The 27,042-nt window shown below is 45.1% G+C and overlaps 2 protein-coding genes across 2 annotated transcripts in view; both read right to left on the bottom strand.

The window, feature by feature from the left end:
• The window catches only part of LOC135969112 (uncharacterized), a 93,594-nt gene extending 82,309 nt beyond the window's left edge, over positions 1 to 11,285 (bottom strand). The window contains exons 1-6 of the mRNA XM_065537913.1: positions 11,262 to 11,285; positions 10,003 to 10,576; positions 7,955 to 8,005; positions 4,355 to 4,398; positions 3,576 to 3,690; positions 2,505 to 2,580 (exon numbers count right to left, since the gene is read on the bottom strand). Of these exons, the coding sequence (XP_065393985.1) occupies positions 4,382 to 4,398; positions 7,955 to 8,005; positions 10,003 to 10,576; positions 11,262 to 11,285 (666 nt within the window). The 3' untranslated portion in view covers positions 2,505 to 2,580; positions 3,576 to 3,690; positions 4,355 to 4,381. The remainder of the gene's footprint in view (positions 1 to 2,504; positions 2,581 to 3,575; positions 3,691 to 4,354; positions 4,399 to 7,954; positions 8,006 to 10,002; positions 10,577 to 11,261) is intronic.
• Positions 11,286 to 23,574: 12,289 nt separating this feature from the next.
• On the bottom strand, positions 23,575 to 26,745 carry ZCCHC12 (zinc finger CCHC-type containing 12). The gene is made up of 4 exons (XM_005594444.3): positions 26,562 to 26,745; positions 26,162 to 26,213; positions 25,841 to 25,964; positions 23,575 to 25,428 (listed from the first exon to the last, which is right to left on the bottom strand). Exon 4 carries the CDS (start codon positions 25,315 to 25,317, stop codon positions 24,109 to 24,111), a length of 1,209 nt encoding a protein of 402 aa, XP_005594501.1. The 5' UTR covers positions 25,318 to 25,428; positions 25,841 to 25,964; positions 26,162 to 26,213; positions 26,562 to 26,745; the 3' UTR covers positions 23,575 to 24,108.
• Positions 26,746 to 27,042: the final 297 nt, after the last annotated feature.

Here is a 27,042-nt window from a genome sequence, read left to right as displayed (position 1 = left end):
AAGGAGGCTGGAATCACCATGTGGGTGAGAGGGATAGCTGGACCTCACAGCCCCAATTTTTCCATACATGAAGATACTCTCTGCTCTGTTAACTGCAGAGGTTCTGAATTCAGTTGTATTACAGGGCATCCATGGGTTCCCCTTAGAGTTCATTCCACTCAAACCTATTGGCAACATCCCGTCCTGTGATTGCTACCTTCCCCGAGGATTACTGGGTGCTATCCCCAAGAAATGCAGGTGAATAAGTACAAGTGAACTCAACTCTCGCTAAGTACTCCTGGAGCAAATCTGCAATTATTTCTCCCACTCAAAACACCCTCTTTTGACCCCACATACCATTTGAGTTACTGACTCATTTCTCTGCTCACCTTTAAAACAAAAATCTTCAAAAGATTTGTCTATACTCCCTGTCTACAATGTTTCTCTTCTCTTTCCCTTTTGAACCATTCTAATCAAGCTTTTGTCCACTGAAACAGCTTTTATCAAGGCTACTAGTGACCTCTATGTTGTTAAATTCTACCAAAAATTCCCAGACCTAATCTTACTTGGCCAACCAGAAGTATTTTTCACAGTTGATCATTCTCTCTTCCTTGAAGTACCTTCTTCACTTGGCTTCCAGGATACCACTGTCTTCTGGTTTGCCTTCTACCTTCTGGCCAGTTTTTCTTAGCCTCCATTGTTTGTTCCTCTTTACGTTCCTAAACTCTAAATGTTGAGATGCCTCAGGGCTTGGTCTTCGGTCTCCTTCTCTTTAACTCTTCTCACTCCTTGGTGATTTCGTCTGTATCATACCTTAAATACTATGTAGATGTCTATGACTCAAAAATTTTTATCTCTGGCCCGGGCCACTCCCCTGAAGGCCAGGCTCATACATCCCACAGCTTATGCAACACCCTCACTTAGATGTCTAATTGGCAGCTCAAATTAAACATATCCAAAATTGAGCTTCCAATACACACTCCCAACCCTGTTCATCTGACAGTCTTCACCATTACAGTTAGTGGCAACTCTATCTTTCCGACCATTCAGGCCAAAAGCCTTGGCATCATCTTGGACAGAGATGCTATATTACAGAACTCCAGGGGGCACTAGACACTTTTTTGTCACTGCTATTAGTGTTATGCCATATGGTGACCCTGCTTTCCTTGATTCCTCTTACATCCTACATCTGATCTGTTAGCAAATCCAGTTGGCTGTACCTTCAAAATGTATCCAAAATTCAACAACTTCTCCCCAAGTCCACTGTCCTCCCCTGACCCAAGCTTGCCCCCTTAAATTTACTTTCCACAAAGCAATCACAGCAATCCTTATAAAATATAAGTCAGATCACATCACTCCCCTACTCAAAATTTCCCAGTGCTTCCCATCACATTCAAAATTCTTACACTAGCCTACAAGATGCTGGATTGCTTTTTTCTTTTATATTTATCCCTATCTAATAGACTGTATATTTTCTTTATTCATCTCACTTATTGTCCGCTGCCCATATGTGAATATAAGCTCCATAAAGTCAGGGACTTGGTCTGTTTTATTCACAGATGAAGCCCCAGCATCTACAGCAATACCTGACACAAAGTACGCACTCAATATGTATTTGTAAATGGAATGAATGAAGTAGATTGAGTAGGGGGAAATCTTGACACATGGGCCAGAATTATACCAAAACGCAATATGACAAGTGAAATGGCATTTGAGGAGCAAGCTAGTGCTGAGACCTAGTCAAGCCCCAGGAGATGTTTTTAGTTTCTACTTCCTACCATTGTTTTGACATTTTGTCTGAGGAAGTCTCCATTCTTTTGTCTCCTAAAGAGAAAGAAATTGACTATATAGCAAAGTAAGGAGCTCCCCCTAGTGGAAGTAACTCCACCAAAGCAATGGAATAGAAAATCAAAGCCTGGTGCTTGAAATTACAAAGATCACTGGGGACAAAGGAAGTGACTCCAGCATTTCACAGGAAAAATCCTCAGTGGAAACATTGGAGAACTAAAGATTAGATCTGAAGTACATGGGGGGAACTTACCAATTTATTTTATTGTTGAACCTCTTTTATTTATTTAAAGTTGAACAACAGGCCAGGCACAGTGGCTCACGCCTGTAATCCCAGCATCTTGGGAGGCCGAGGCGGGCAGATCACTTGAGGTCATGAGTTGGAGACCAGCCTGGCCAACATGAAGAAACTGCTATAAAAAAAAAAAATTAGCCAGGTGTGGTGACATACACCCATAATCCCAGCTACTCGGGAGGCTGAGGCATGAGAATTGCTTGAACCCGGGGAGTGAAGGTTGCAGTGAGCTGAGATCGTGCACTGCACTCCAGCCTGGGCAACAGAACGAGAATCTGTCTCAAAAAAAAAAGTTGAACAACATATGTACCTACCCTCAAGGAATTTAAAATCTGGTAGAGAATGTAACTCATGAATACAAATAAGCACAAAGCAATGAGTATGGATGTAAATCAGTGAATATGAGCCAAACAAGACGAATAAACTAAAAGATATGACTCACTCAGGAAAAAGAGGGATTACTTTAGGCTGAGGAAATCCAGGAAAGCATCTTGGAGGGAGTGGTTCTTGAGCGGCACCTTGAAAGACAAATAAAATTTAAATAAGCGAGTACTATATGTAAAGACCTAAATCTAGAGAAGGGCACATCATGTGAAATTCCAAGCAGACCAGTGGGGCTTTATAAAGGTCACAATTTGGGTGATAACACAGAACCTGAAACCCTCCTTGAAAAGAGCAGAGAGGGATTCCTGAGAGAAAGGTCCTTGGCAAAGGTGAACACAGGCAGGGACCAAAGAAAGTCCCTTTCTTCATTTTCCCTTGGATGAAAGGAACACTACTTAAATGTATAGGAAAAAAAAAGAAAATAATATAACTGCAAGTGGTTATTCTCTTCCATGGTAATGCCTACTGAGGCAGTTTTCTGGTGAATCTAGAGGAGGGGTCCACAAACTTTTTATTTAAAGGGCCATATAGGCTGGGCATGGTGGCTCATGCCTGTAATCCCAGCACTTTGGGAGGCTGAGGCGGGTGGATCGCTTGAGCCCAGGAGTTCAAGACCGACCTGGGCAACACAGTAAGACCCCATCCCTACAAAATATTTAAAAATTAGCTGAGCATGGGGGGGTGCACTTGTAGTCCCAGCTACTTGGGAGGATGAGGTGGGTAGATTGCTTGAGCCCAGGAGTTCGAGGCTGCAGTGAGCCGTGATCACTCCACTGCACTCCAGCCTGGGTGATAGAGCGAGACCTTGTCTCATTAATGAATAAATGAATGAATGAATGAATGAATGGACAGATAGTAAATATTTGTGGCTTTGTAGGTCATATACAGTATCTGTCACAACTACTCAACTCTTCCATCACAGGGTAATAGCAGTGATAGACAATATATAAACAAATAAACAATAAAACTTTATTTACAAAAATAGATGGCAGACCAGATTTGGTCCACATGCTGAAGTTTGCTGACTCCTGGCCTACCAATAAGAGAAGCAGTTACATGATTCAAATGCTTAATCACATCGGGCTTTGGTAGCCCAATGTGTTCATGGATGCAACAGAGATACACCTACCTCCAGTATCAGATTGGGCAAGTTCTTGGGTTGGGTTCCTTCTTTTCTGACCAGTGCTTAGATGTATACTGCCAATATTTGCCTCTCTAGTACTTCTTTTTAATTGCTGGTCACCCTAAAAACAAAACCCATCTCATTTGAAATCCTCCATTATTAGAAAGCTATTGATAGGACTATAGATAGGGCTCACAAGGCAGCGTTTATCTTGATACATTTTCTTTTTCAGGGTCTGGACTTCACCTTGGCTTTGCAAGATAAGAAATCCAATATAGGCCAGGTGCAGTGGCTCATATCTGTAATTCCAACACTTTGGGAGGCCAAGGCAGGTGGATCACCTGAGGTCAGGAGTTCAAGACCAGCCTGGCCAACATGGTGAAACCCCATCTCTACTAAAAATACAAAAATTATCCGGGCACGATGGTGGGTGCCTATAATCCCAGCTACTCGGGAGGCTGAGGCAGGAGAATCGCTTGAACCCAGGAAGTGGAGGTTGTAGTGAGCCGAGATCGTGCCACTGCACTCTAGCCTGGGTGACAGAGCAAGACTCTGTCAAAAACAAGAAAAAAGAAAAGAAAGAAAGAAAGAAGGAAGGAAGGAAGGAAGGAAGGAAGGAAGGAAGGAAGGAAGGAAGGAAGGAAGGAAGGAATTCAATCTCGAGTTGTCTGAAATTGGGAAGACTATGAAAGCTCTACTTATCAGTAAAAGTCCCAGAGGAAGGCAAGTAGCATCAGTTTACATTCAGTAGCTGTTTTACAGAGATCACCCTGATACATTGTTACCTGCGAGGGAAGGGGGAGCCTCCATTCTTAGATGTTTTCCTGCCCTGAAAAAAAAAAAAAGTGACAAATTGGCAATATGAATACTTACAAGAGGCATTAGCTATAAGCTTTGTGAAAAGAGAGATTATTTTTTAAATTAGAAATAATCTTTTATTTTTACAAAAACAGTATATATTCATTGTGAAAAATTCGAAAGCAAAAATAACTAAATAGAACATTGTGTTCCCATCACACAGAAATCACCACTGTTAACAGCTTAGTATATATCTTTTCAGATATTCTAAGTATATGTAATACATATATGCATTTTCTTCCAAAAATGAAATACTGTACAAAATGTTTTACAACTGCCCTTTTCAGTTAATGACCTCCACCATTTCATCTTAATAAGTTTTCACATCATCTAATAACCATCCATATACAAATTTCCCTAATTTTCCCAAAAATGTCCCATTAAGCAAGTTTGTTTAAATCATGATCCAGTCTCAGACCACACGCTGCATCTTAAGTCTCTTTTCATTGAAAACAGTGTCTTCTTTCAGGACAAAAATTTTGTTTCATGCTGTATCCCCAATGCATTTAACAGTTCTTGGTACATAACAGTAACTCAATAAATATTTGTATAATTAATTAATAAAAAATTTAGGGGGTGGGGGATTCATGGCAGAGTTTATCTCATCAACCCATTACCCTTTAGCTCAATTTTATAGAAAATAAAAATAAAGACCAGAGACATAAAGTGACTTCCCAAGGTCACACAGCAAGTATATGTCAATTGTTTTCCATACTTTTTTTTTTTTTTTTTTTTTTTTTTTTTGAGATGGAGTCTTGTTCTGTCGCCAGGCTGGAGTAGAGTGGTGTGATCTCAGCTCAACTGCACTCAGAGGTGCAACCTCTGCCTCCCGGGTTCAAGCAATTCTTCTGCCTCACTCTCCCAAGTAGCTGGGACTACAGTTGCACGCCACCATGCCCAGCTAATTTTTGTATTTTTAGTAGAGACAGGGTTTCACCATGTTGGCCAGGACGGTCTCAATCTCTTGACCTCGTGATCTGCCCACCTCGGCCTCCCAAAGTGCTGGGATTAAAGGCGTGAGCCACTGCGCCCAGCCCTTTTTTTTGTTTGTTTGTTTTGAGACGGAGTCGCCCAGGCTGGAATGCAGTGGCGTGATCTCGGCTCACTGCAAGCTCTGCCTCCTGGGTTCAGGCCATTCTCCTGCCTCAGTCTCCCGAGTAGCTGGGACTACAGGTGCCCGCCACCACGTCCAGCTAATTTTTTGTATTTTTAGTAGAGACGGGGTTTCACCATGTTAGCCAGGACTCGATCTCCTGACCTCATGATCCGTCCACCTCGGCCTCCCAAAGTGCTGGGATTACAGGCGTGAGCCACCACGTCCAGCCCAACTTTTTATTCTATTAAGCCAGGAGTTGGCAAGCTTTTCTGTGAAGGTCAGAGAGTTAATAATTTAGAATTTACGAACCAAGAAGCAAGATCGAGGATACTATATAAGTATTTACATAATGAGAGAAAACAAAATTGTACAAATTTTTAATTAATGAAATTTAAAATGTAATAACAATTGACTATAAGGTTTCATAATACAGTTCTACTAATGAAAAGATTAGAATAGAAAAATAACATTTTGCTTCATTGGGGTTGAAAATTAGTGTTCCCTATCATCAAATTTGTTGTCACTTTTCATCTGAAAACACATTCTTAGCTCACAAGTCATAGATTGCCAATTCCTATACTACATCATGCAGCTTGTTTGTGGTTTGCTTTTCTTTTAAAGTTTAAGTGAAAATAACATTCCTCATAATTGACAGTTACATTTGGGTGCTGGCTTATTGGAGCTATATGATAGTAAAGCACCAATGAGGAAAACAATTCCTCAGTCACTCTTTATTTTATTTTATTTTATCTTATTTTATTTTATTTTATCGCCCAGGCTGGAGTGCAGTGGTGTGATCTCAGCTCACTGCAACCTCTGCCTCCCAGGTTCAAGCGATTCTCCTGCCTCAGCCTCCCAAGTAGCTGGGACTACAGGCACACACCTGGCTAATTTTTGTGTTTTTAGTGGAGATGGGGTTTCGCCTATGGTCTCGAAACTGGTCTCTGAACTCCTGACCTCAGGTGATCCACCCACCTCGGCCTCCCAAAGTGCTGGGATTATAGGCATGAACCACCGCGCCCAGCCCACATTTTTAAAAAGTATGTATTGTGTTACTTCAGTTATTCTAGTAGCTAGCTGTTGAGCATGCCTGTCTTCTTTCATTTAGATGGACAGAAGGTAGGCTGCATTGTGACGGTCACTTTCATAATTAACCATGTGTTAATATTTAATAAGGCTGACCAATTTAAAAATCAGTGCAAGTGAGGATAGTAATTGGCCTATGTTGGGGCTTCCTTTTCTCAAATAAAAATGTGCTCTTTAAAGATATATAGGTAAATATTCAAAGAGTTAAAAGAACAGAAAGTGGTTGCTTTTGGGGGCAACATGGAACGGGAAGGAAAGCAAATGATTCCTTTTTTAAAAAAGCAAATCTTGTAGAACTATTTGATTTTTTTAAAACTACAGTATGATGCCTGTAATCCCAGCACTTTGGGAGGCTGAGGTGGGAGGATTGCTTGAGCCTAGGAGTTCAAGATCAACCTGGGCAACATGGCAAAAGCCTGTCTTTTTTTTTTTTTTTTTTTTTTTTGAGATGGAGTCTTGCTCTGTCACCCAGGCTGGAATGCAGTGACGTGATCTCAGCTCACTGCAACCTCCACCTCCTGAGTTCAAACAATTCTCCTGCCTCAGCCTCCTGAGTAGCTGGGATTACAGGTGCACACCGCCACACCTAGCTAATTTTTGTATTTTTAGCAGAGATGAGGTTTCGCCATGTTTGCCAGGCTGGTCTCGAGCTCCTGACCTCAGGGGATCCATCCACCTCGGCCTCCCAAAGTGCTGGGATTACAGGTGTGAGCCACTGCACCCAGCCGTGAAACCCTGTCTCTACACAACATTTAAAAATTAGCCAGCCGTGGTGGTGTGCACCTGTAGTCCCAGGTATTTGGGAGGCTGAGGTGAGAGGATTGCTTGAACCCAAAAGGTTGAGTCTACAGTGAGCTGTGATTGCACGCGCCACTGTACTCCAACCTGGGTGACAGAGCGAGATGCTGTTTCAAAACAAACAAAAAACCTACAGTATGTACTTGTATAATTTTGATTAAAATAAGCAAAAGAAAACCAGAGGCACATTAAGACCCCTTCTGGAAAAGGTTTCCTTAATACTTTCCTCCACCTGCCTTCAAGCAGGGTTAAGTGTTCTCTTCTCTGCTCCCCAGAGCATCTTGTCCTCAACTCCCTTCAGAGCACTTAACAAGCTGTACTGTCATTGTGCTCCTTGCAAGGAAGGACTATGTATTATTCATTTCAGCTCCTATTTTTTACAACACTAAAAAAGGCATTCGTTAAATGAAGTGAAACTAGCTAAACCAAATACAACCAAAAATCACTCAATCTAGGCAAATTAACATCACAATGAGACACCAATCAAAAAGACAGACAAGAAAGTATTGGTAAGGATGTGGAGAAATAGAAATCCTCATACATTTACCAGTGAGGAGAGAAAACAGTGCAGCCACTTTGGAAAACAGTCCAGAAGTTCCTAAAAATTTAAACATACGGTTACTTTATAAAACCCAGCAATTCCATTCCTAGGTACATACCCAAGAGAACCCAAAACATACGTCCACACAAAAACTTGTATACGAATATTCACAGAATTATTCATAACAACCAAAAAGTGGAAACAACTCAAATGTTTATTAACTGATGAGTGGAAAAACAATATGGTATATCCATCAATGTAATATTATTTAGCTAGAAAAAGGAAGGGAGTACTGATAATGTTACAAAATGGATGAACCTTGAAAACATCATGTTAAGTGAAAGAACAGAGACACAAAACGCCACATATTGCATGAATCCATTCATATGAAATGTCCAGAAAAAGCAACTATATACAGACAGAAAGCAGACAAATGATTGCCTAGGGCTAAATATGAGAGAGGAGATTAACTGCAAACAGCTTCTGGGAATTCATGGGGGATAGGGGAAATGTTCTAAAACTGTATTGTGGTGATGGTTGCATAACTCCATAAATTTATTTTTATTTATTTGTTTAGTTTTGAGACAGGGTCTTGATCTGTCACCCAGACTGGAGTGCAGTGGCACAATCACAGCTCACTGCAGCCTTGACCTCCCTGACTCAAGTGATCCTCCCACCTCAGCCTCCAAGTAGCTGGGACTACAGGTGTGCGCTACCACTTCTGGCTAAATTTATTTTTTAAATTGTACACTTAAAATCAGTGGATTTGATGGTATATAAAGAACAAGGCTGGGAAAAAAATTCCTCAATCTATTACATTATTCAGTTTCTTTACAAATTAACCATTTTTCCTCAAATAGACTACTTCTATTAAGAACCGTGGTGAGGCTGGTGGTAGTGGTTCACACCTGTAATCCCAGCACTTTGGGAGGCCGAGGCGGGTAGATCACCTGAGGTCAGGAGTTCGAGACCAGCCTAGCCAACATCTTGAAACCCCGTCTCTACTAAAAATACAAAAATTAGCCGGGCGTGGTGGTGGCATGCCTGTAATTTCAGCTACTCAGGAGGTAGAGACAGGAGAACTGATTGAACCCGGGAGGCAGAGGTTGCAGTGAGCCGAGATCGTGCCACTGCACTCCAGACTCTGTCTCAAAAAAAAAAAAAAATCGTGGTGAGGCCGGGCGCGGTGGCTCACGCCTGTAATCCCAGCACTTTGAGAGGCCCAGGTGGGCTGATTACTTGAGGTCAGGAGTTCAAGACTAGCCTGGTGATATGGTGAAACCCCATCTCTACTAAAAAATACAAAAACTAGCCGGGTCTTGTGGCCAGCTACTCAGGAGGCTGAGGCGGGAGAATTGCTTGAACCCAGGAGGCGGAGGTTGCAGTGAGCTGAGATCGCGCCATTGCACTCCAGCCTGGGCCACAGAACAAGACTCTGTCTCAAAAAAAAAAAAAAGAAAAAAAGAACCGTGGTGAATTAAGTTTCTGAGCCATTTCTGTCGGTTGGGACTTGGGGCTGTGCTGCATAGACATCACAGCCAGCATCTCAGTTTGTGAAATTGTAGGATGTCTTGAGGTGTAAAACGTGTTTCCAGTTGAGTGACGCCAGTGTGTAGTCTAGATAGTCCCTAGCCTCTCTGCCAGTTTAAGTGTGAGAGTGCCTAAGGCCTCTACACCAAGCAAGAAACTAGTCAGTTAACAAACTCAGGTCTTGAAACTGCCCAGCCCAGTTCACAACCAGGTGAATTGTTCTATTACAGCATATCTATGAAAATGATCGATCAAATTACTGATTTGATTTTTCTCCTTTTTTTGGAGGGTGGGCAACTGGGTAAGTTCTTATTGGGCAAGGATGTTTGGGCAAGGATGTCCGACCAGATCAGCCAAGAGATACAAAGTCCATCCCGTCGACCTGTCCCCTGGGGTACTACAGGGGAAAGCTCATCTCTCCAAGGCCAGTGGGGAGGCACAATGGGATTTAACAGCACCTCTCCTGGCTAGGGGAAAGGCTGGAACAAAGTCCTTCCTTTGTTGCATTGCGGGAAGGGCCAAACCTGCCACAATGTCAGGGTGAGGTGTCTGTTCCCGGGGCCTCCTGGTAACCGGTAAGCTCATGCGACTGCTCCGGAACTTCAGTCGCTTTCGCCGCTGCAGCCCCACCGTCCGGCCCGCGCACGACGAAGCGAGCAGGCGGTGGAGGGAGGAAAGCAGCCCAAGCCGGCTCGGCACTTTGCCGCTCACTCCTGGCAGCCGTCCGGGAATCCCCAGGCGGTCCCCCACGACCCTGCGCGTGACCCCCCTGTCACGTGGCCGCCGTCCCTTTCGGGACACGCCATTGCTTCTGGCGCCCCCTGGTGACCAGAAGAGAATAGAGCTGGCGCCGCGAGCGCGAGCCTGCCGGTCAGCTGGACCCTTCGCGAGCCGGCGGCGCTGTCTCGGCCTCCGCGGCGGAAATGGCCCCGTCGGTGGCACCGGGGCGCGCTCCGCGACACCTAGGGAGCTGACCCAAGCCCGAACTGTAGTGGGTGGAAGCGGCTTCCACCCTTTCCTCCCTTCCCCCGAAATGGAAAAGAACCCCTGCGAAGACAGAATGGCCAGATAATTATCTTGAACCTGGATTCCAGCTCCCTTGTGCAAAAACAGAAGAATAAGGCAGGGTTTTGGAGTTTACGTTTGTTTGTTTGATTAAGAGGGTTTTGCTGATGTTCCTGAAAACATGTATTTGTAGCCCCGAGATTGTGAACTAATTATTACTTCTGAGTCTCATTGTCCTCTTCTATAAAATAGGGACAATAATGGTGAAGTATTTGTGAGGATTCACAGGTGTTTGTGAGGATCAAATGAAATAATCCACCTGAAGGTTTTAGCAGACAGGTTAAAGCTACTTGTTTAGCTTTAAACTAGCTAGTTTAGCAACTAACTCAGGTCTCAAACACCTTCGAGAAATGAAAGGATTTTGACACTATAAAATAAACATGTGCCTAAGGTGCACTGTCCATTAAAAAATGTATGTATATGGAAATTAAAACTGTCTATCCCCAAACTCGGTCTGGACACTGAGAATCAAAAACCCCACGTTAGCATCTACATAAAAGGACTTTGCTAGTCCACTGTCTTCATTCGCATTACTTTTCCAGAACGTTCTCTGCAGGCAAATGGTTTCTGCATTACAGGATCTTCCGCAAAGACCCATCAACTTGTCAATGGACAGCACCAACAGTTTGCACTCTAAAATTTTTTGAATGCCTCTCATTAAAATCCTCCTCTTGCTGTTAACACCAATCCTAGAATGTTGGTATCTCGTGGTTCTTACCCAATCCCAGTCAAATCCCGACATTGAAAGACTCACCGCCTTAAGCCCATTTTTCATTTCTCAGTAAATTCTGATCTTTCTTTTCCTGTCTGAAGCACTGCTAAAGCTTCACGAAGTGGTGTTCTCCCATAGTGAGGGAAGCAATAAATGCAGCTTCATCATATCATTCGGTGCATTGGTGATATATGGGGAGCCAGCATTTGATTTGTATTTTTTTAGAGATGGGGTCTTGCTCTATTGCTCAGGTTGGTCTCCAACTACTGGCCTCAAGCGATCCTCCCACTAATTCAATTAATGGTGTTGGAATAATTAGCTAAGCATTTGCACGGCTGTCACCCAGGCTGGATTGCAGTGGCATGATCTTGGCTAACTGCAACCTCCGCCTCCCAGGTTCAAGCAATTCTCCTGCCTCAGCCTCCCAAGTACTTGGGATTACAGACACATGCCACCACACCTGGCTACGTTTTGTATTTTTAGTGGAGACGAGGTCTCACCATGTTGTCCAGGCTGGGCTTGAACTCGTGACCTCAAGTGATCCACCTGCCTTGGCCTCCCAAAGTGCTGGGATTACAGGCGCGAGCCACCAAGCTGGGCCTCACACTTGTTTCATTCCCAGTGAACTACTTCACATACTGAGCAAGAGGTCACTGCACTGTAATGGTGAGGTTAGCCTATGATATGGTTGGGGCCTGGATGATTTCATGGTGATATCTTCCTCTTTGCCCCAGCCACCAGGCCCACCACCCTCCAGTTAAGCTTAAGTTTTCTCCATTCATTCAAATCTTCTAACAGGTGCACTCAAAAGCGTGGTATCATTTTCTTCTCCTAAGTCGTTCACTTTTATGTTATTGTCCCTCATTGTTTTATTTTCAGCTGTGTTTCCATCTATTCTCTTGCTTTTTCTAGGAAAAGAGTCATATTTATTACAATTTATGATGGGTATTTGTCAGCCAGTAACAACACAGTGTTTATTATAGTTTTTTATTAGTATGTTTTTATATTTGCTCTGGCTTTACCCCCTTACTCCTCTTTTTTGACAAATAATCTTTAATTTTGCTCTCAATATTATCACATTTGTCATTAGAAAAAGAACAAAAACAATTTTATAAATACTTTGTATGTAAAACTCCCTTTTTAGAGAGTACAATCCCAATAAAGTAAATTATACATGTATCTACATTCACAGGGTTAGAAAAAAGATTTAAAAGAAATATGCCAGGCTAGGCATGGTGGCTCACACCTGTAATCTCAGCACTTTGGGAGGCTGAGGTGGGAGGATCTCTTGAGTCCAGGAGTTTAAGATTAGCTTGGGCAACATGGCAAAACCCCATCTCTACTAAAACTGCAAAAATTAACCAGGTGTGGTGGCACATGCCGGTAGCCCCAGCTACTTGGGAGGCTGAGTTGGGAGGATGGCTTGAGCCCAGGAGGCAGAGGTTGCAGTGAGCTGAGACGGTGCCACTACACTCCAGCCTGGGTGAGAGAGCCAGACTCTGTCTTCAAAAAATAACAAAGAAATAAAAAGAAATAAAAGAAACATGCCAAATATTCAGTGTTTACCTATGATTTATTTTTTTACTATATACTTTTATGATTATTTAAATATTAAAGATATTTTGCATACTTTTGTGACATTCTAAATATTCAACTTTTATAACAAACCTAAAACTACTTAATAAACAAAATAGTTTTACAAACATTCTGGCAAACAGAGAAGGAAAACGTTTACATGTCTTTTATTTTCTTTTTTTTTTTTTTTTTTAGAGATAGTCTCATTCTGTTGCCCAGGTTCAGACATCACAATTCACTGCAACCACGAACTCCTGGCCTCATGTAATTCTCCTGCCTGGGCCTCCCAAAGTGTTGAGATTACAAGCATGAGCCACCGCACTTGGCCAAGATTCTTTTTTTTTTTTTTTTTTTTTTTTTTTTTTGAGACATTGGTCCCATTCTGTTGCCCAGACCAAAGTGCAGTGGCATGATCTTGGCTCACTGTAGCCTTGACCTCCTGGGCTCAATCTATTCTCCTGCTTCAGCCCCTACAAGTAGCTGAGACCACAGGCATGCATCGCCATGCTGGGCTAATTTTTTTTTTTTTTTTTTTGAGACGGAGTCTCACTTTGTCGCCCAGGTTGGAGTGCAGTGGCATGATCTCAGCTCACTGCAAGCTCCACCTCCCGGGTTCACACCATTCTCCTGCCTCAGCCTCCTGAGTAGCTAGGACTATAGGCGCCCGCCACCATGCCTGGCTAATTTTTTTTGTATTTTTAGTAGAGACGAGGTTTCACCGCGTTAGCCAGGATGGTCTCGATCTCCTGACCTAGTGATCCGCCTGCCTCGGCCTCTCAAAGTGCTGGGATTACAGACGTGAGCCACCGTGCCCGGCCCATGCCGGGCTAATTTTTAAGTTTTTTTGTAGAGATGGTGTCTCACTGTATTTCACAGGCTGGCCTTGAACTCCTGGGCTCAAGCAATCCTCCTGCCTCAGCCTCCCAAAGTGCTGGGATTATAGGCATGAGCCACCATAACCAGCCCCAAGATTCTATCTTAAGTTATATTTTCCTGAGCCAAAATTAGATCTTGGTCCACCCAGGATATTTAAAACCAATCTCTGGCCAGGCGCAGTGACTCACGCCTGTAATTCCAGCACTTTGGGAGACCGAGGCAGGCGTATCACGAGGTCAGGAAATAGAGACCATCCTGGCTAACACGGTGAAACCCCAACCCTATTAAAAATACAAAAAATTAGCCATGCGTGGTGGCGGGCGCCAGTAGTCCCAACTACTGGGGAGGCTGAGGCAGGAGAATGACGTGAACCTGGGAGGCAGAGCTTGCAGTGAGCCAAGATCGTGCCACTGCACTCCAGCCTGGGCGACACAGCAAGACGGTCTCAAAAAACAAAGAAACAAACAACAAAAAAAACCTCTACCATGTTCCCACTAGTAAAATTTAAGTTCCTTTACTTACAGTTTTTCAAACAGCTTTGCCCCGTGCTTGATGAATAGGAAATTGGTCAAATATTCATATCTGCTTATTTCTCCTGCCCCAAAAACTAATCTTCCATTATGATTCAGTTTTTCTAAGCAATGTCAGTATTTTCCTTAAAATATGTGATGGAAAGCTCACAGGCTTTGGAGCTGCCCAACTTACCATTCACTTACTGACTGTATGACCTTAGTCCTGTTACTATCTTTTGCTGAGACTCATTGATCTTCTCTTAAATGGGATTAAGAATTCTTACTATATTATTGACCTGTTCAATACATAGTGATTGAAAATCATATTTATTGTTATCTTTTTTTTTTTTTTAATTGAGACGGGGTCTTAGGCTGTCACCCAGGCTGGAGTGCAGTGGTGCGATCTCAGCTCACTGCAACCTCTGCCTCCCAGGTTCAATTTATTCTCCTGCCTCAGCCTCCCAAGTAGCTAGGATTACAGGCGTACATTACCATGCCCTACTAATTTTTTTTTTTTTAATAGAGACAGGATTTCACCATGTTGGCCAGACTGGTCTCAAACTCCTGACCTCAAGTGATCTGTGTGCCTTGGCCTCCCAAATTGATGGGATTACAGGCCTGAGCCAGCCCGGTCCTATTATCTCTCTTGTTTGTTCCTTAATAGAAGGAAAATAGCACAAAGTACCCAAAACCCTCATATTTTTCAAGACAGTTATTTTCTTTTAAATTTTTCACGTAATTTTTACAACACTATGTGATTGAGACTATTATTTCCATTTGAAGAAGGTGCTAGTCCCACTATATGGATCTGATGACATCTAGAATACTCTGTATAGTACTGCTCTTTGGAAGAGAATAGTAACTGCAGGGAAATTGCAATACGTGGTGAAAATGTTCATGAAAAGGAGTTGAAGTTAGGCACATTCAAGGAGACTTCACCAAATTCTACTCCCTCGGTTAAGCATAGTCTCTTGGAGATGTCTTATGTTAAAATTTATAGAGGAAGTTGGGACTACTAGCTATGATTTTCCTTAGCTTCCCTTCTTAACCTCTTCATACTTTCCCAAAACCCCAGTCAAATGATAAAATGGGCCGGTTGCAGTGGCTCACACTTGTAATCCTAGCACTTTGGGAGGCCGAGGTGGACAGATCGCTTGAGTCCAGGAGTTTGAGACCAGCCAAGGCAACATGGTAAAACCGTGTCTCTACCCCAAAAATACAAAAATTAGTTGGGTGTGGTGGCACATGCCTGTGGTCCCAGCTACTCTGGAGGCAAAGGTGGGAGAATCACCTGAGCCCGGGAAGTCAAGGCTGCAGTGAGCCATGATTGCGCCACTGCACTCCATCCTGGGCTCCAGAGTGAGACACTGTCTCCAGAAAAAAAAAAAAAAAAAAAATGCCTTCCTGGTCAGTTACCATCCCCAAACCTGGGTACCTTCATATTTTTAAGGAATTTAGCCATTTCCTTGTCTTTCTCTCTTTAGTGGTTTTCCTTACTTAAAGCATGTGAACATATTCTAAAAATAAAGCACTAACAAAGAAATCCTTTTATAAAGTCAAATAAGACATAGCCCCAGCACTCAAGGAGCCTGGATTCTAGGATAGAGAAAAGACATGCAAAAATGAATGTTGTGGATATTATACACATGAGTAAATAACAAAACAAACATGTTTTTGTGACAGGTTTTTTTGTTTTGTTTTGTTTTGTTTTGAGATGGAGTTTCACTCTTATTGCCCAGACTGAAATGCAATGGCGCGATCTCAGCTCACGGCAACCTCCACCTCCCGGGTTCAAGCGATTCTCCTTCCTCAGCCTCCCGAGTAGCTGGGATTATAGGCACCCACTACCATGCCCAGCTAATTTTTTGTATTTTTAGTAGAGACGGGGTTTCACCATGTTGGCCAGGCTGGTCTTGAACTCCTGACCTCAGGTGATCCACCCACCTCAGCCTCCCAAAGTGCTGGGATTACAGGCATGAGCCACTGCGCCCAGCCTTTGTGACAGTTTTATATGTATTATGGTGAAAGTCTACATAGGAGCAGAAAAGGAAGGACTGGGCAACTTTCCAGGAAATGGGGATTAATAAAGGAAGTATCATGCTTGAATTGACCCCGCGGTTGTCTTTAGCTATATTAACCTGTCTCTGATCTCCCCATATTTCATGAGTTGGGTAAAGAAAAACATAAATTTAATGTCTCCACTTCCCTCTTTTTCATTCCTCAAACTCGTGCCTATAGGCATTCATATTTATTAAATGATAATGGCTTATGGTAGTTAACATTTATAGAGCTTTTGCCTGTTTCCAGGCATTGTAATATGTGTTTCACATATAGTAACTTGTTTATTTCTTACAACTACTCTCTAAGATAGGTACTGTTATTGTCCCCATTTTAGAGACAGGCAACTGAAGTACAGAGAGGGTAAACACCTTGACTGGGATCACAACTAGTAAATGCTGGGACTGGGCTTCAGATCTGGGCAGTTTAGCTTCAGAACCTATGAGTTATTATCAGGCTTATATCCCCTGTGCTAGCACAATGTTGTTGGGGCATCTTGCAAATGCCCATGGGATTACAAAACAAATTCACATGGGATGACTGGGGATTTGAAACTCTTTTTTTTTTTTTTTTTTTTTTTTTTTGAGACGGAGTCTTACTCTGTCCAGGCTGGAGTACAGTGATGCAATTTCATCTCACTGCAAGCTCCGCCTCCTGGGTTCACGCCATTCTCCTTCCTCAGCCTCCCGAGTAGCTGGGACTACAGGTGCCCGCCACACGCCTGACTAATTTTTTGTATGTTTAGTAGAGACGGGGTTTTATCGTGTTAGCCAGGATGGTCTCGATCTCCTGACCTCGTGATCCGCCCGCGTTGGCCTCCCGAAGTGCTGGGATTGCAGGCGTGAGTCACCAGGCCCGGCCTGGGGATTTGAAACTCTTAAACCCAAAGTTTGATGATGTGACATAGATGAAGCTACAAAGAAACCCATTCCCCACTTTCTGCCATGCTAGGAGTGAATGGTCCAACTAATAAGTGATACCCTGGGGGAAGTGAGAACCAAGTAATGGATATAGAATGTCTTCCAGGTTTCTGATTTCATCGGCTAGGTGGGTGGTGGCTCAGCAATGTGCACTATTCTCTCATTGACTATCTCCTCTCTGGCAGCACTTGTTCCAGGTAGGAGGCAATAACAAAGGCTGGCATTCACTGAGTGCCTACTGTGTGCCAGGCACTTTGTTCATTCCACCCACAAATATTTATTGAGAATACGCTCTGTTCCAGGGAGTGTTGCAGGAGCTGGTGATGCTGCAGTTATCTAGAATGTCTGCTGTCGTTGAGTCTGGTGGGGAGAGACACCAATGTACAATATAAGTCAGTAAATTATGCAGTATACTAGAAGAAAGGCACGTGATGGAAAAATAGAGCAGGCAAGAGAGAATTTGGAGTGCTGATGATCAGATGTGCTGTTTTAAACAGGATGTTCAGGGTCAGCTTCAATAAGAAGATGGCATTTGAGCAAGTACGGGAACATGGGGAATGATTAAGGCACAGGGCTATTTGGAGGAACAATGAGAACAACCAGTGCAAACCGGTGAGGTGGGAGCGTGCCTGAAGTCTGTGTCAAGATGCCCCAACAACATTGTACTAAGCTTAGGAGGATAAAAGCCTAGTGGAGAAGACAGCTAGTTATACAAGCAATTACAATAAAATGATAAATGCTACCTAAGATTCGGGGAATGAGTTTTAGCAGGGTCAGGGCAAGCTGGCCCAAGGGAGTGCCAGATAAGAGGATACTTGAAGTTTGACAAGGGTTTTGCCAGGTGAAAAGAGTTCCAGACTGATGGAGCAGCACACTGGGGGTCAGAGAGAACACAGATGGCCTGGTGTTTTAAGCCCATTCTTAGAGTGACCACATTTAATTTTTTCCCATTAGACTCAATGATCTGAAGGCACACTGAGAGCTGTAAATGCAGAGCATTGTCTTGCAAGTATGAAGCCTAATTTATTCACCCAAGTGTTACTTATGGTCTTTTAACTTGTTTCCTGTTTTCCACTATTACACAAAATAAACTAGGGTAAACATCTTTGTTCAAAAAAAGTTTTTACACTTGTTCAGCTATGTTCTCAGCATCAGTGTCAGCAGATCATACTGTTGGATCCAGAGATTTTTATATTTCAGCCTTCGATGCATTTCCTGGTCAGCCTTCCAGCAAGAATGCCTCAATCCTCAGTCCTACCAGCAGTGTGGGATAGAGACTGCTTGTCCACATCCTCATCAACAGTTTGTTATTTTTACTATCTTATCCCAGAAATTGTATATAAAAATAAATATGAAGAGAAGATGGTTACAGGCTCTAAGAAGGAGCTTTCCTAAACTGATCATTTTTTTTTTCTGTCTTGTTTAATAAAAGAAATGAGACCGAGGCTATGCTACTGTGCAGGCTTTTGGTTGTGAGTATGGCAATTAGAAATTGGTTGCCAGGATGCAATCGATAGAATGATCAGATATATTGTACCCATTAGGAAGGACTTTATAGTATAACTGTAAAGACTTCTGGCTCTGGAGAGAGGCAGATCTGAAGTTCAATTCCAGCCCCAACCCTTACTATCCGTGTAATCTTAGGCAAGTGACAATAACTGTGTGTGCCTCAATGTCCTTGTCTGTAAAATGGAGATGGTGAACATGTTACATATCTGGAAGGAGAATTTGTGTGAGGCCAACCTAAGTTGTCATCTCTGGTCTGCAATGAGCTGCTGCAGCTAAGGATCCATACATATTTCCTGCTAGGATGATAACTCAAGACCCAGAGACAGTCTTGCTGCCTCCTTTTATCCTGCCCCTGAGAACCCTGGCAGTGGCAGGATTTCAGGGTTACCTGAATTGTAAAGGAATCCTCAGACCTGAGGCATGCCTCCTTCCTACCATGCATGGGGGAACCTCTGTGTCACTCTGAGATCAGCACCACTCATCCCTCGCTCCCATCTGTTGCTAAGGGGAATGGTTTTGGTGGAGGAAGACGTTGCTAGTCTTAAGCTATCTGAAAAGATAGCGGTGCCTCTGACTTGTGGGGGAAAGAGAAATTCCCTGGGAACATACAAACCACGTGTAGGGGATAGGGGTGAGCTACTGTCATTCCTGTCCAAGGAATCTACTTCAACATTCACTAAGTACTCCCTTATCGTCCTATTGCCATCATTATTAAACTCTTAGGCATTTCTGAATCCACTCTTGTGCCTGTCAGGGGCCAAGTTCAGTGTAGCTCCTGAAACCAGACTGTCACATCCTTAGATTAACACTGAATAAGCACTGTATGCATGGCATGGACAGCATTTAACTTTTCCTGCCCTTAGTTCAGTAGCAGAGTAATGCATTTCAGCAGAGGCCCAGTAGCTGCCATTTCTTGAATGGAAGTCTACAATGGACCAACCCTGTGTTAATCACTCATATAAAGGGCACACCTGGAAAGGCAGGCCTTATTATCCCGAATTTACAAACCTCAATTTCGTTACATGTCACATGCAGATAATAACACCTACATGATAGAGTGCTGTGAACATGAGAGACATGTAAGATGTATAGGCTTTGGGCCCGGTGCGTTGGCTCACGCCTGTAATCCCAGCGCTTTGGGAGGCTGAGGCAGGTGAATCATGAGATCAGGAGATCGAGACCATCCTGGCTAACATGGTGAAAACCCGTCTCTACTAAAAATACAAAAAAAAAAAAATTAGCCGGGCATGGTGGCAGGCGCCTGTAGTCCCACCTGCTCAGGAGGCTGAGGCAGGAGAATGATGTAAACCTGGGAGTCGGAGCCTGCAGTGAGCCGAGATCACCCCACTGTACTCCAGCCTGGGTGACAGAGCGAGACTCCATCTCAAAGAGAGAGAGAGAGAGAGAGAGAGAGAGAGAAAGAGAGAGAGAGAGAAAGAAAGAAAGAAAGAAAGAGGAAAAGAAAGAAAGAAAGAAAGAAAGAAAGAAAGAAAGAAAGAAAGAAAGAAAGAAAGAAAGAAAGAAAGAAAGAAAGAAAGAAAGAAAGAAAGAAAGAAAAGAGAATTATAGGTTTTGGGGCCAGTCCCCAGGAATGTGACCTCTGGCTCTACCAAGAACTAGCTGCCTGACCCTAGGTGAGCTGCTTAATGTTCCAGCTTATTTCCTCATCTAAAATATGTAAAAATGGCAATACCAATATGAGGTTAAGATGAGGATTGAAGGAACCAACGCCTTCAAAGGGCCTGATACAGGATGTTTGGCACACAATAAGCTCTTAAAAATAGCAATTTTCCAGCTTGGAAAACATGGCAAAACCCTGTCTCTACTGAAAATTTAAAAATTAACCGGGCATGGTAGCATGCACCTGTGGTCCCAGCTATTCGGGAGATGGGAGAATTGCTTGAGCCGGGAAGGTCAAGGCTGCAGTGAGCCGTGATTACACCACTGCACTCCAGCTTGGGCAACAGAGCGAGACCCTGTCTCAAAAAAATAAAAATGTTAATTATGTTTATTGTATCACTATTATGGAAGGATCAGGAAGAAGAAGAAGATTCAGCAAAGGAGACCGAGAAGTGGGCATCAGAAGGTCAGGAAACAGAAACTGTGAGAGAGGGATGTCATGGAAACGGAGGGACAAGATGCCAGGAAGCGGGGAGATTGTGTAAAAGGGCACTCAGAGACTGGTTTCTTCTGACAAGATGAAATAACAATTTCTCATCTCATAGCGACCAATGAGAATGAAGGCAGAAAGGAAGAAAATAAGCCCATATCTTTAAATGAAGGCTATCTGACACAAAATTATCTAACAGCCTTTTAGGTAACTCTATTCATCTGATCTGAATGCCCAGGTATCCAATTAGGAAGAATGCATATTTCTTGAATAAACTAAAAGCCAGTGTCACACAAAGTTAAAAAAAAAAAAAAAAAAGGCGGGGGGAGGGTGAAAGAGGATGAGTCACAAAACAGGTTTTCAAAGCAGTGAAAGCAGTGGTCTGTACTAAACATCCAAGCTCACTCCAGTGAAAGGGAAGGTAGTGGTATGGATAGGATTTATTCATTTTTCTTTTCATTTTTCTACTCCCCCTGGTAATAGAAAGAAATAGCAGCATAATCTGTGCCTTTGGACAAATCACTCAACAAGTGTTTATAGAGTAAAACCAAAAAATGTGAGCAGGAAATGGAACAATATTTGAATCTGGACTAGATGAGAAGGATAGATATCACCCAGGAGTAGATTTAGGGAGGAATTAAGGGTTAAACTCTATGCAAGCTGGAGAGTGTTGGGGGCTTCTTTGGCTTTGGGGGCCTAGGTGGAGCTGCCTCCTATCTGGGGGTGCACAAAGAGTCCCTCTTGGCTCTGGAGAGACTGAGATTGCTGCCAGGGGCCCAGAGATGCCCCAGAAGGATGCAAGGAGTGGCCCTCTTGATCTTTGCTCCTGACTCAGTTTTTGTTAAGCTAAAGGGTCAGAAGCTGAGGCCTGGCACGGTGGCTCACACCTGTAATCCCAGCACTTTGGGAGGCTGAGGCGGGCGGATCACCTGAAGTTAGGAGTTCAAGACCAGCCTGGCCAACATGGCGAAACCCCATCTCTACTAAAACTACAAAAATTAGCCAGGCACAATGGCGTTCGCCTATAATACCAGCTACTTGGAGGCTGAGGCAAAAGAATCGCTTGAACCCGGGAGGCGGAGGTTGTGATGAGCCCAGATCATGCCACTGCACTCCAGCCTGGGCTACAGAGTGAGACTCCGTCTCAAATAAAAAGGATCAGAGGCAGAAGGGCCCTCCCAGTCTCCTTTTGGCCATGAGGGTAAAGGAGGCTGAGGCTTAAGGTAAACATTGAATGCTGTGGGGAGAAGGGAAGGGAGACTGGGCAGACCACAAGAGACTGAGCCTCCACATCCTCCCCCAGCAGCTGTATGTGGCTCCAGGAGGGCAGTGGGGGGGGTGGTTGTAAGGTCAAATGGTGGGGTCATGAGTGGAGCAGGGGCCATAAGCCAGGGAGTAGCTGAGAGCCTGTTACTGGAAAGAGAAGCACTTCACGCCAGGTTCTTGGCATGGCAGCCCAGGGAAGACTTCTTGTAGTGCCTGGCTACCACTCCTTCCTCGGGGCCTCAGCCTGAACCCCCTTTGTCCCCACTGAGTGGGCCATCAACTGCCAACATAATCAGAACCCCGACACCCCTCCATGGGACCTTCAACCTGAGCCAGTTCTGGTACAACACGGCCCAGAGACCGGTTTGAAACCCTAGGGTCTATGATATCTCCCAGGCTCCCTGTCCCAGTCAATGTAGTTGTGAATTGACTGGTCACAGCACTCTCTCCTCTCCCCTGCCTATCCAGCCCTGTGCTTCTCCCCGACACACCAGCACTCACTGCTGCATACTCTATCCTCTCAGCTCCGTTGAGCCCCTATTTCCGGCAGACCCTACTCCCTGAGGGTCCCAAATCTGCATATTCGTTTCACATTCGACCCCTGCCTTAAGTGCAACAATCTCCACCCCACTCCCCAGCCTCATCCTGCTCGCAAAAATGGGGACCTAGGCACCTACAAGAAACATAGGGACCTTTGGGGCCTGAGGTCACACACAAGTCCTCTTTTATCACCCTCCAGGATGAGACAAGGAGGTGGTCCCTCTTTTCTCTCCCTCTCCCATGAATGCCCTTAGCTCTGCTCACATAGAGTGCGGAGATTCCTGGCTTTCCAATTCCCATGTTCCTTCACATGCCCCAGCAAATATATTGCTTTTCGTGCCTCCCAAGCTAACTTGCAGTCCGTGGGGTGCTGGTGTCCTCTAGCACATAGCTTCAGAGTTTACAGGGGGAGGTTCTGCACCCTCAGGAGCTGAGCCTGCTAATGCTGAGCTCCCGTGAGTGGCTGCTCTCTTTTCCTTAATTGGGGAGGGGGCAGAAGGTGGTGTCAGCCCACAGGAGATTCCTTCTTGTGACCAGGACGTTGTCCAGAGGCAGCAACAGCAACAATGATCTAAGGAATCTGCCCAGATGAAGAACTGTCCATCCCCAAAGTGAACAGAAATGAAGCCCCTGGAATCCCCATATTGGGCTATTACCCCAGCACCAGACTCCCCCGTCCCCCGTCAGACACCTGAGTATATCAGAGAAGAAAGCACTGGTGTTTTGTCAACAAGTGGGTGTCACAATTTGACTCTCTGAGCGAAGGGACAGGTTAGTTGTGGTAAGGGGACTCTGTCCTTTTACCTTTGGGAAATATTCTCAGCCCATTTCTTATTTTTTTTTTCATCTGCAAAATGCGGTTGATTAAAAACTCCACCTCAGAGTACAACTCCCTTTAGTTTACTATATATTTTTTTACTTCTTCCTAAAATAACAGCACAGACACAATAAGGTAGATGCTGATATATATATTTATTGACATAGAAAGCAGCTCACAACATATATTGTTTGGTGAAAAAATACAGAGTATAGAACAGCACTTATATTTCATCACTTTTATCTATACATATATCTATCTGGGTACATAGGTATAGGGAAATATCTAGAAGGGCACTCATCAAAGGGTTGACCATGATTACATAAGGGTGGAAAGATTTGGGTAATTTGTACTTCACTTTTTGTACTTTTTTATTGTTCAAAGATTTAACAATAAATTATACCACTTTCACAAAAAATAAAGCTGTCAAGGAAGTGAGCACACACAGAAAACAGACCCGTAGGCTGCAGGGAGAAGGAGCAAGGACAGAGGTCAGGCTATCTCCCTCCAATGTGCTGGTATCCAAGACCCTTTCTCCTCCACCCCAAAAGATAGCCACTTTGTGGATTAATTCATGCAGTTAGAAGCCCCGCCCCCACCCCAACCCAGTTTTCCCACTACTGGATGCTGAATATAGGTAAGGGTTCACTGAAATCTGGGAGCTGGTTCCTTAGAGTGGCTCAGAGAAGTCAATGTATTCGCCAAGGGCCCCTCTTGACCTCTCCATCTCGGTATGGGTCAGCTCCTGCAGGGTGATGATCAAATTCTCAAAAACCTGGACCTTGTCACTCTCGTTGTCACAGGCTTCTTTTGAGTGACCCTCGTCACCACAATAGGAACAGCGGATTGCGTGTTTTCGCTTCCTGGCTCTACGCATCTCCCCGGGACCATTATTCTTATAGCCAGAACCACCACTGGTGGAAGGAAACTGAGCCCTAGAATTGTGGGGGGAATCAATGACCAGCACTTCATCCTGAAGTCTGGCCCTGTCTCTGAGGGGAGGGGCACCCCAGGATGGAAGTGGAGGGTCCTGAGACTCCACCAGGATCACATCCTCATCGGAGTCGTCGAGGGTATCATCTATCTCTATTACATTGCAGTCAGCACTGCCGATCACTATCGGTGGGGAGCCCTGAAACGCCACAGGGCTGACTGCCCTCTCCACCATTGACTCAGACCTTTTTGGCCGCTTCCGTTTAATAAAAGCATCATCCCAATCCTCTTCCTCCCTTACCATTCTGATTAACTCCAGAAAATCGGGAAGCCGCTCCTGCTCATTTGCATACATCCTGAGAAAATCCTTAAGTCTGAGTCGGAGGTCCCTACTCAGCTCACCGCCTAAAAGGAGCTGCTGCAAGCGAGTCCGGTTTGCATCTTTCTCAGCTATGATGCCTGCCTGAATAGCGTTCTGGAGCTGCACCTCTAAACGGATCACGTAAAGGGAGGTTTTCTCCCCTTGAGCTTGTAAGGTGTTAAAAAATTTACCATGGGCAGTCACACTGCTTTCAGACTCCCCAAACACCAATTTCATGGCTCGCAAGAAATCTGCCACACTTAGGTTAGGGTTGGTCGCCTGAAGCACACGCATGACCTCGCGGGCAGGGCCCCTAAGGGTTTTCATCAAGCGCTTGAGCTTTTCCTCCTCAGACATACTCCAATCTGGCAGGACCCCATTGACTTGGGTCAGCCAGTTTTCAAAGGTTTCTTCCCCCTGGGCTGGCACCACCCTCCCCGAGAACAACTTCATGTTTCTGTCTGCCATGCTGGCCATTATAGGACCGAGACTTCTCCCCAGGGACCTCAGCATGGAATGGGCCCAAGGCGGCAAGGGTGCGTTCTGCCGCCGGCTGTTACCGACACGTGCAATGATGCTAGCCATGACTGACGACGATAGGGTATCTGAATATAAGATGCCTAGACTTTTTAGAGAAGCTTAATCTGCAGGCGGGAGAGGAGAGGGGGTGGCTCTGCGTTCCTATCTCAGCAGGGGCTGTAAAAAAGAAAGGGGAGCTGGTTAATAAGGGAGCAGGCTGCAGCTGCATTCTCTCCCTACCTGAATATCCTGCAGTACATTTTATATTTGCCCACTACCCTAAAAATAATCCTGTAGGAGACTGGCACTTACAACCTCCCAGAGCTACCCGATGGCTGCGTGCTAGCAAGGTGCTTTTTGCAGCCACATCCATCCCTCCCACCAGTCCTCCAACAGGGAGGGCAACTGTTGCTTCAAATTCTAGGTGTAGCAGTGTCTGGAGCTGATATTGGGCTCTCCAAATAGAGTACAATGATCGCAGATTTGTGGAAATAAAATCTCATTAACCTCATGGTCTCTGGTCTCAACCACACCCCCTTCTCAAAGTGCCCCCCACCCCCGTCTCCCTCTTTATTTCTCAGATTCTTACACGAACTCTGAAACAAGAGCGCGCCTTTATTTCATTTCCAGCCTCTGCAACCAGTGCCCTCCGTGGGAAAGCTCCTCTCCGGGTACGGTCAACCTCTGTCCACAGGGGGTCGCAGATCCGGGTCCTCGAGGTTTCAAGATTGCGCCACAGCGGAGAAGGCCAGAGAAGGGAAGGGTTAGTAGCAGCTTCACCCATCATCCTGCTACCCACAACCTCCGCTGTTGCCAGGCGAAAAATTCTCTCTGCCCCCTCCTGACTATAAGCCAGAGACCAGCCCCCCACCCCCAGCATTACATCTCCCCCAGGAAGCCGTCGGCCTACCAGCTCTGCAATCAGCTGCACAGAATTGAAGTTCAGATGCGGCTTTGATGGCCTGCCACGGAGAAAGGGAATAGGAGTTGGACACACCCACCCACATATTCCTCCCAGAAAGAGATGAGTAGATGCAAAGGAGGTTCGAAGCAAACAGCTTGAGATTCCTACCCACCCCCCCGCCCCACCGCTACCCCTCGCCTCTGCCCCCCACCCCCAAATCCAGGCAAATCTTACCCAGTCCGCAGTATCCAGGTGAACCCCACCTCCTCCCTCAGCGCAGCCGGGCCAAGAGAGTACTCCTACCCCTGCCTCGCAGTCACCGATTCTCCAAGCGGGGCGCCGCCCAACACTGGTGGGTCTTCCCCCACCCCTCTCCCCGCCGGGCAATCGCACCCCCCTTCTTTACCTGTGCTCCGCTGGTGGGCAGCTGATGCTCCCGCGTCGCCAGCTGTAGATTCCGCCTTCTGGTCTCCTCCGCCCTGCAGGGGGCAAAGAATTGAAGCCTCCTTGGCCGCTAAGCGACCAGGGGCTGCCCGAAGGAGCTGCTTCGCACGGCCGCCCAACCAGGGGTAGCCGAGACGAGACAGCGCGGTTCCCAAGGCAGCCGCGGCGGCTTTTATCCTGGGCCAGCTGAGACAAAAGAGCGTGACGAGCGGGCCAGTGCGGCCAATCAGCGAAGTGCGGGGGCGGACGCCCGGCACAGCCTTGGGCAGAGGCGAGTTTTCGCCCGAGGGGGCGGGGGCGCAGCAGGCCCGCGGAGCGTCAAGTGCAGCTTGATTAGACCTATGGAGCCAATCTGCCTGTTACCCGGGAATTTGCGACTCTTTCTTCCTCCCCCAACCCTTCCCTTCTCCCTGGGCTCAACGCTACATCTTAGGCCAGGTGCA

This window comes from Macaca fascicularis, chromosome X (genome assembly GCF_037993035.2).
Source record: "Macaca fascicularis isolate 582-1 chromosome X, T2T-MFA8v1.1".
NCBI lineage: Eukaryota > Metazoa > Chordata > Mammalia > Primates > Cercopithecidae > Macaca > Macaca fascicularis.
This window is presented reverse-complemented; position numbering and strand designations above follow the sequence as displayed.